The 10,000-nt window shown below is 62.9% G+C and overlaps 1 protein-coding gene across 1 annotated transcript in view; it reads right to left on the bottom strand.

The window, feature by feature from the left end:
* Positions 1 to 10,000, bottom strand: part of LOC122547681 (sodium/potassium/calcium exchanger 3-like) — a 161,102-nt gene that overhangs the window by 121,860 nt on the left and 29,242 nt on the right. The window contains exons 6-7 of the mRNA XM_087983563.1: positions 9,178 to 9,252; positions 8,747 to 8,772 (exon numbers count right to left, since the gene is read on the bottom strand). Coding sequence (XP_087839689.1) covers positions 8,747 to 8,772; positions 9,178 to 9,252 — 101 coding nt within the window. The remainder of the gene's footprint in view (positions 1 to 8,746; positions 8,773 to 9,177; positions 9,253 to 10,000) is intronic.

Here is a 10,000-nt window from a genome sequence, read left to right as displayed (position 1 = left end):
CAGCACTGACCCTCTGACAGTGCCCACTCCCTCAGCACTGACCCTCCGACAGTGCCCACTCCCTCAGCACTGACCCTCCGACAGTGCCCACTCCCTCAGCACTGACACTCCGACAGTACCCACTCCCTCAGCACTGACCCTCCGACAGTGCCCACTCCCTCAGCACTGACCCTCTGACAGTGCCCACTCCCTCAGCACTGACCCTCCGACAGTGCCTGCTCCCTCAGCACTGACCCTCCGACAGTGCCCACACCCTCAACACTGACTCTCCGACAGTGCCCACACTCTCAGCACTGACCCTCCGACAGTGCCCACTCCCTCAGCACTGACCCTCCAACAGTGCACGCTCCCTCAGCACTGACCCTCCGACAGTGCCCACTCCCTCAGCACTGACCCTCTGACAGGGTCCACTCCTTCAGCACTGACCCTCTGACAGTGCCCACTCCCTCAGCACTGACCCTCCGACAGTGCCCACTCCCTCAGCACTGACCCTCCGACAGTGCCCACTCCCTCAGCACTGACACTCCGACACTACCCACTCCCTCAGCACTGACCCTCCGACAGTGCCCACTCCCTCAGCACTGACCTTCCGACAGTGCCCACTCCCTCAGCACTGACCCTCCGACAGTGCCAGCTCCCTCAGCACTGACCCTCCGACAGTGCCCACACCCTCAACACTGACCCTCCGACAGTGCCCACACTCTCAGCACTGACCCTCCGACAGTGCTCACTCCCTCAGCACTGACCCTCCAACAGTGCCCGCTCCCTCAGCACTGACCCTCCGACAGTGCCCACACCCTCAACACTGACCCTCCGACAGTGCCCACACCCTCAACACTGACCCTCCGACAGTGCCCACACTCTCAGCACTGACCCTCGGACAGTGCCTGCTCCCTCAGCACTGACCCTCCGACAGCGCCCGCTCCCTCCGCACTGACCCTCCGACAGGGTCCACTCCTTCAGCACTGACCCTCTGACAGTGCCCACTCCCTCAGCACTGACCCTCCGACAGTGCCCACTCCCTCAGCACTGACCCTCCGACAGTGCCCACTCCCTCAGCACTGACACTCCGACACTACCCACTCCCTCAGCACTGACCCTCCGACAGTGCCCACTCCCTCAGCACTGACCTTCCGACAGTGCCCACTCCCTCAGCACTGACCCTCCGACAGTGCCAGCTCCCTCAGCACTGACCCTCCGACAGTGCCCACACCCTCAACACTGACCCTCCGACAGTGCCCACACTCTCAGCACTGACCCTCCGACAGTGCTCACTCCCTCAGCACTGACCCTCCAACAGTGCCCGCTCCCTCAGCACTGACCCTCCGACAGTGCCCACTCCCTCAGCACTGACCCTCCGACAGTGCCCACACCCTCAACACTGACCCTCCGACAGTGCCCACACTCTCAGCACTGACCCTCGGACAGTGCCTGCTCCCTCAGCACTGACCCTCCGACAGCGCCCGCTCCCTCCGCACTGACCCTCCGACAGTGCCCGCTCCCTCAGCACTGACCCTCCGACAGTGCCCACTCCCTCAGCACTGACCCTCCGACAGTGCCCGCTCCCTAAGCGCTGACCCTCCGACATTGCAGCACTCCCACAGCACTGACCCTCCGACACTACGGCACTCCCTCAGCACTGACCCACCGACAGTGCGGCACTCCCGCAGCACTGACCCACCGACAGTGCGGCACTCCCTCAGCACTGACCCTCCGACACTGCGGCACTCCCTCAGCACTGACCGTCCGACAGTTCCCATTCCCTCAACACTGACCCTCCCACAGTGCGGCACTCCCTCAGCACTGACCCTCCGACAGTGCCCACTCCCTCAGCACTGACCCTCCGACAGTCCGGCACTCCCTCAGCACAGACCCGTCAACAGTGCCCACTCCCTCAGCACTGACCCTCCGACAGTGCCCACTCCCTCAGCACTGACCCTCTGACAGTGCCCACTCCCTCAGCACTGACCCTCCGACACTGCGGCACTCCCTCAGCACTGACCCTCCGACAGTGCCCACTCCCTCAGCACTGACCCTCCGACAGTTCCCATTCCCTCAACACTGACCCTCCCACAGTGCGGCACTCCCTCAGCACTGACCCTCCGACAGTGCCCACTCCCTCAGCACTGACCCTCCGACAGTCCGGCACTCCCTCAGCACAGACCCGTCAACAGTGCCCACTCCCTCAGCACTGACCCTCCGACAGTGCCCGCTCCCTCAGCACTGACCCTCTGATAGTGCCCACTCCCTCAGCACTGACCCTCCGACACTGCGGCACTCCCTCAGCACTGACCCTCCGACAGTGCCCACTCCCTCAGCACTGACCCTCCGACAGTGCCCACTCCTTCAGCACTGACCCTCTGACAGTGCCCACTCCCTCAGCACTGACCCTCTGACAGCGCCCACTCCCTCAGCACTGACCCTCCGACAGTGCCCACTCCCTCAGCACTGACCCTCCGACAGCGCCCACTCCCTCAGCACTGACCCTCCGATAGTGCCGACTCCCTCAGTGTTGACCCTCTGACAGTGCCCACTCCCTCAGCACTGACCCTCTGACAGTGACCACTCCCTCAGCACTGACCCTCCGACAGTGCCCACTCCCTCAGCACTGACCCTCCGACAGTGCCCACTCCCTCGGCACTGACCCTCCGACAGCGCCCACTCCCTCAGCACTGACCCTCCGACAGTGCCCACTCCCTCAGCACTGACCCTCCGACAGTGCCCATTCCCTCAACACTGACCCTCCCACAGTGCGGCACTCCCTCAGCACTGACCCTCCGACAGCGCCCACTCCTTCAGCACTGACCCTCCGACAGTGCCCACTCCTTCAGCACTGACCCTCCGACAGTGCACACTCCCTCAGCAATGACCCTCAAACAATGTCCACTCCCTCAGCAATGACCCTCCGACAGTGCCCGCTCCCTCAGCACCGACCCTCCAACAGTGCTCACTCCCTCAGCACTGACCCTCCGACAGTGCCCACTCCCTCAGCACTGACCCTCCGACAGTGCCCACTCCCTCAGCACTGACCCTCCGACAGCGCCCACTCCCTCAGCACTGACCCTCCGACAGCACCCACTCCCTCAGCACTGACCCTCTGACAGCGCCCACTCCCTCAGCACTGACCCTCCGACAGCGCCCACTCCCTCAGCACTGACCCTCCGACAGCACCCACTCCCTCAGCACTGACCCTCTGACAGTGCCCACTCCCTCAGCACTGACCCTCCGACAGCGTCCACTCCCTCAGCAATGACCCTCCGACAGCGCCCACTCCCTCAGCACTGACCCTCTGACAGTGCCCACTCCCTCAGCACTGACCCTCTGACAGTGCCCACTCCCTAAGCACTGACCCTCCGACAGCGCCCACTCCCTCAGCACTGACCCTCCGACAGTGCCCACTCCTTCAGCACTGACCCTCTGACAGTGCTCACTCCCTCAGCACTGACCCTCTGACAGTGCCCACTCCCTAAGCACTGACCCTCTGACAGCGCCCACTCCCTCAGCACTGACCCTCCGACAGTGCCCACTCCTTCAGCGCTGACCCTCCGACAGTGCCCACTCCCTCAGCACTGACCCTCCGACAGTGCACACTCCCTCAGCACTGACCCTCCGACAGTGCACACTCCCTCAGCAATGACCCTCCGACAGTGCCCGCTCCCTCAGCACTGACCCTCCAACAATGCCCACTCCCTCAGCAATGACCCTCCGACAGTGCCCGCTCCCTCAGCACCGACCCTCCAACAGTGCCCGCTCCCTCAGCACTCACCCTCCGACAGTGCCCTCTCCCTCAGCACCGACCCTCCAACAGTGCTCACTCCCTCAGCACTCACCCTCCGACAGTGCCCACTCCCTCAGCACTGACCCTCCGACAGTGCCCACTCCCTCAGCACTGACCCTCTGACAGTGCCCACTCCCTCAGCACTGACCCTCTGACAGTGCCCACTCCCTCAGCACTGACCCTCGGACAGTGCCCACTCCTTCAGCACTGACCCTCCGACAGTGCCCGCTCCCTCAGCACTGACCCTCTGATAGTGCCCACTCCCTCAGCACTGACCCTCTGACAGTGCCCACTCCCTCAGCACTGACGCTCCGACAGTGCCCACTCCCTCAGCACTGACCCTCCGACAGTGCCCACTCCCTCAGCACTGACCCTCCGACAGCACCGACTCCCTCAGCACTGACCCTCCGACAGTGCCCACTCCCTCAGCACTGACCCTCCGACAGTGCCCACTCCCTCAGCACTGACCCTCCGACAGTGCCCACACCCTCAGCACTGACCCTCCGACAGTGCCCACTCCCTCAGCACTGACCCTCCGACAGTGCGCACTCCCTCAGCGCTCCCTCCGACAGTGCCCGCTCCCTCAGCACTGACCCTCTGACAGTGCCCACTCCCTCAGCACTGACCCTCCGACTGTGCCCACTCCCTCAGCACTGACCCTCCGACAGTGCACACTCCCTCAGCACTGACCCTCCGACAGTGACCACTCCCTCAGCACTGACCCTCCGACAGTGCCCGCTCCCTCAGCACTGACCCTCCAACAATGCCCACTCCCTCAGCAATGACCCTCCGACAGTGCCCGCTCCCTCAGCACTGACCCTCCAACAATGCCCACTCCCTCAGCAATGACCCTCCGACAGTGCCCACTCCCTCAGCACTGACCCTCCGACAGTTCCCGCTCCCTCAGCACTGACCCTCCAACAATGCCCACTCCCTCAGCAATGACCCTCCGACAGTGCCCACTCCCTCAGCACTGACCCTCCGACAGTTCCCGCTCCCTCAGCACTGACCCTCCAACAATGCTCACTCCCTCAGCACTCACCCTCCGACAGTGCCCGCTCCCTCAGCACCCACCCTCCAGCAGTGCTCACTCCCTCAGCACTCACCCTCCGACAGTGCCCACTCCCTCAGCAGTGACCCTCCGACAGTGCCCACTCCCTCAGCAATGACCCTCCGACAGCGTCCACTCCCTCAGCACTGACCCTCTGACAGTGCACACTCCCTCAGCGCTGACCCTCCGACAGTGCCCACTCCCTCAGCGCTGACCCTCCGACAGTGCCCGCTCCATCAGCACCCACCCTCCAACAGTGCTCACTCCCTCAGCACTCACCCTCCGACAGTGCCCACTCCCTCAGCACTGACCCTCCGACAGTACCCACTCCCTCAGCGCTGACCCTCCAACAGTGCCCACTCCCTCAGCACTGACCCTCCGACAGTGCCCACTCCCTCAGCACTGACCCTCTGACAGTGCCCGCTCCCTCAGCACTGACCCTCCGACAGTCCCCACTCCCTCAGCACTGACCCTCCGACAGTGCCCACTCCCTCAGCACTGACCCTCTGACAGTGCCCGCTCCCTCAGCACTGACCCTCCAACAATGCCCACTCCCTCAGCAATGACCCTCCAACAATGCCCACTCCCTCAGCACCGACCCTCCAACAGTGCTCACTCCCTCAGCACTCACCCTCCGACAGCGTCCACTCCCTCAGCAATGACCCTCCGACAGCGCCCACTCCCTCAGCACTGACCCTCTGACAGTGCCCACTCCCTCAGCACTGACCCTCCGACTGTGCCCACTCCCTCAGCACTGACCCTCCGACAGTGCACACTCCCTCAGCACTGACCCTCCGACAGTGCCCACTCCCTCAGCACTGACCCTCCAACAGTGCCCGCTCCCTCAGCACTGACCCTCCAACAATGCCCACTCCCTCAGCAATGACCCTCCGACAGTGCCCGCTCCCTCAGCACTGACCTTCCGACAGTGCACACTCCCTCAGCACTGACCCTCCGACAGTGCACACTCTCTCAGCACTGACCCTCCGACAGTGCCCACTCCCTCAGCACTGACCCTCCAACAGTGCCCGCTCCCTCAGCACTGACCCTCCAACAATGCCCACTCCCTCAGCAATGACCCTCCGACAGTGCCCACTCCCTCAGCACTGACCCTCCGACAGTTCCCGCTCCCTCAGCACTGACCCTCCAACAATGCCCACTCCCTCAGCAATGACCCTCCGACAGTGCCCACTCCCTCAGCACTGACCCTCCGACAGTTCCCGCTCCCTCAGCACTGACCCTCCAACAATGCTCACTCCCTCAGCACTCACCCTCCGACAGTGCCCGCTCCCTCAGCACCCACCCTCCAACAGTGCTCACTCCCTCAGCACTCACCCTCCGACAGTGCCCACTCCCTCCGCAGTGACCCTCCGACAGTGCCCACTCCCTCAGCAATGACCCTCCGACAGCGCCCACTCCCTCAGCACTGACCCTCTGACAGTGCACACTCCCTCAGCGCTGACCCTCCGACAGTGCCCACTCCCTCAGCACTGACCCTCCGACAGTGCACACTCCCTCAGCGCTGACCCTCCGACAGTGCCCGCTCCATCAGCACCCACCCTCCAACAGTGCTCACTCCCTCAGCACTCACCCTCCGACAGTGCCCACTCCCTCAGCACTGACCCTCCGACAGTACCCACTCCCTCAGCGCTGACCCTCCAACAGTGCCCACTCCCTCAGCACTGACCCTCCGACAGTGCCCACTCCCTCAGCACTGACCCTCTGACAGTGCCCGCTCCCTCAGCACTGACCCTCCGACAGTCCCCACTCCCTCAGCACTGACCCTCCGACAGTGCCCACTCCCTCAGCACTGACCCTCTGACAGTGCCCGCTCCCTCAGCACTGACCCTCCAACAATGCCCACTCCCTCAGCAATGACCCTCCAACAATGCCCACTCCCTCAGCACCGACCCTCCAACAGTGCTCACTCCCTCAGCACTCACCCTCCGACAGCGTCCACTCCCTCAGCAATGACCCTCCGACAGCGCCCACTCCCTCAGCACTGACCCTCTGACAGTGCACACTCCCTCAGCGCTGACCCTCCGACAGTGCCCACTCCCTCAGCACTGACCCTCTGACAGTGCACACTCCCTCAGCGCTGACCCTCCGACAGTGCCCACTCCCTCAGCACTGACCCTCCGACAGTGCCCACTCCCTCAGCACTGACCCTCCGACAGTGCACACTCCCTCAGCAATGACCCTCCGACAGTGTCCGCTCCCTCAGCACTGACCCTCCAACAATGCCCACTCCCTCAGCAATGACCCTCCGACAGTGCCCGCTCCCTCAGCACCCACCCTCCAACAGTGCCCACTCCCTCAGCACTGATCCTCCGACAGTGCCCACTCCCTCAGCACTGACCCTCCGACAGTGCCCACTCCCTCAGCACTGACCCTCCGACAGTACCCACTCCCTCAGCGCTGACCCTCCAACAGTGCCCACTCCCTCTGCACTGACCCGCTGACAGTGCCCAATCCTTCAGCACTGACCCCCTGACACTGCCCACTCCCTCAGCGATGACCCTCCGACAGTGCCCACTCCCTCAGCACTGACCACCGACAGTGCGCACTCCCTCAGCGCTGACCCTCCGACAGTACCCACTCCCTCAGCGCTGACCCTCCAACAGTGCCCACTCCCTCAGCACTGACCCGCTGACAGTGCCCAATCCTTCAGCAGTGACCCCCTGACACTGCCCACTCCCTCAGCGATGACCCTCTGACAGTGCCCACTCCCTCAGCACTGACCCTCCGACAGTGCCCGCTCCCTCAGCACTGACTCTCCGACAGTGCCCACTCCCTCAGCACTGACCCTCCGACAGTGCCCACTCCCTCAGCACTGACCCTCCTACAGTGCCCACTCCCTCAGCACTGACCCTCCGACAGTGCCCACTCCCTCAGCACTGACCCTCCGACAGTGCCCACTCCCTCAGCACTGACCCTCCGACAGTGCGCACTCCCTCAGCGCTCCCTCCGACAGTGCCCGCTCCCTCAGCACTGACCCTCTGACAGTGCCCACTCCCTCAGCACTGACCCTCCGACTGTGCCCACTCCCTCAGCACTGACCCTCTGACAGTGCCCACTCCCTCAGCACTGACCCTCCGACTGTGCCCACTCCCTCAGCACTGACCCTCTGACAGTGCCCACTCCCTCAGCACTGACCCTCCGACTGTGCCCACTCCCTCAGCACTGACCCTCTGACAGTGCCCACTCCCTCAGCACTGACCCTCCGACAGTGTCCACTCCCTCAGCACTGACCCTCCGACAGCGCCCACTCCCTCAGCGCTGATCCTCCGACAGTGCCCACTCCCTCAGCGCTGACCCTCCGACAGTGCCCACTCCCTCAGCGCTGATCCTCCGACAGTGCCCACTCCCTCAGCACTGACCCTCCGACAGCGCCCACTCCCTCAGCGCTGACCCTCCGACAGTGCCCACTCCCTCAGCGCTGACTCTCTGACAGTGCCCACTCCCTCAGCACTGACCCTCCGACAGTGCCCACTCCCTCAGCGCTGACTCTCTGACAGTGCCCACTCCCTCAGCACTGACCCTCCGACAGTGACCACTCCCTCAGCACTGACCCTCCGACAGTGCCCACTCCCTCAGCGCTGACTCTCTGACAGTGCCCACTCCCTCAGCACTGACCCTCCGACAGTGCCCACTCCCTCAGCGCTGACCCTCCGACAGTGCCCACTCCCTCAGCACTGACCCTCTGACAGTGCCCACTCCCTCAGCACTGACCCTCTGACAGTGCCCACTCCCTCAGCGCTGACTCTCTGACAGTGCCCACTCCCTCAGCACTGACCCTCCGACAGTGCCCGCTCCCTCAGCACTGACTCTCCGACAGTGCCCACTCCCTCAGCACTGACCCTCCGACAGTGCCCGGCGTGTACCTGAACTGGCGTGACGTTGGATTAAGTACTCACCAGTACACCTTCTCATCGTGGATCACCTGCAAACAAAGCAGAGGTCACTTCAGGCAAAATACAAGTGAGTCCATTAGGGGCGGCACGGTGGCTCAGTGGTTAGCACTGCTGCCTCACAGCGCCAGGGAGCCGGGTTCGATTCCAGCCTCGGGTGTCTGTCTGTGTGAAGTTTGCACATTCTCCCCATGTCTGAGTGTGTTTCCTCTGGGTGCTCCGGTTTCCTCCCACAGTCCAAAGATGTGCAGGTTAGGGTGGGTTGGCCATGGGAACTGCAGGGATAGGGTAGGGAGTCATTGCAGACTTGAGGGCCCGAATAGCCTCTTTTCACACTCCAGGGATTGTATGAATCTGCATCACCACTCACCCTAACAGGAACATATCAATTACAATTGGCCAGAACTGAGCCCCAGGTCCCCAGGAGATGAACTCACCAGAATGAGAGCAAGTACTGAGATGATGTAGGAGACAGAATCTCGGAACAGAGACCACCAAGTCAGGGCCACGTCCTGGAACGCAACAGAAAGTACAGAGACTCAGTAATTCGTACCAGGTCCGTGTGTGTGTGTGTGTGTGTGTGTGTGTGTGTGTGTGTGTGTGTGTGACCACGTACCCCAGTGTGTGTGTGTGTGTGTGTGAGAGAGAGACCACGTACCCCAGTGTGTGTGTGTGTGTGTGACCACGTACCCCAGTGTGTGTGTGTGTGTGTGTGAGAGAGAGACCACGTACCCCAGTGTGTGTGTGTGTGTGTGTGAGAGAGAGACCACGTACCCCAGTGTGTGTGTGTGTGTGTGTGTGTGTGTGTGTGTCCGTACCCCAGTGAGAGTCAGTGTGTGTGTGTGTGTGTCCGTACCCCAGTGAGAGTCAGTGTGTGTGTGTGTGTGTGTGAGCCTGTACCCCAGTGAGAGTCTGTGTGTGTGTGTGTGTGTGTGTGTGTGTGTGCCCGTACCCCAGTGAGAGTCTGTGTGTGTGTGTGTGTGTGTGAGCCTGTACCCCAGTGAGAGTCTGTGTGTGTGTGTGTGTGTGTGTGTGCCCGTACCCCAGTGAGAGTCTGTGTGTGTGTGTGTGTGTGTGTGTGTGAGAGCCCGTACCCCAGTGAGAGTCTGTGTGTGTGTCCGTACCCCAGTGAGAGTCTGTGTGTGTGTGTGTGTGTGTGTGTGTGAGAGCCCGTACCCCAGTGAGAGTCTGTGTGTGTGTCCGTACCCCAGTGAGAGTCTGTGTGTGTGTGTGTGTGTGAGCCCGTACCCCAGTGAGAGT

This window comes from Chiloscyllium plagiosum, unplaced genomic scaffold (assembly GCF_037043375.1).
Source record: "Chiloscyllium plagiosum isolate Xiang-an unplaced genomic scaffold, Cpla_swu_hap1 HiC_scaffold_46, whole genome shotgun sequence".
Taxonomy (NCBI): domain Eukaryota; kingdom Metazoa; phylum Chordata; class Chondrichthyes; order Orectolobiformes; family Hemiscylliidae; genus Chiloscyllium; species Chiloscyllium plagiosum.
The sequence above is the reverse complement of the archived record's forward strand: the minus strand, read 5'-3'. Positions and strand labels throughout refer to the sequence as shown.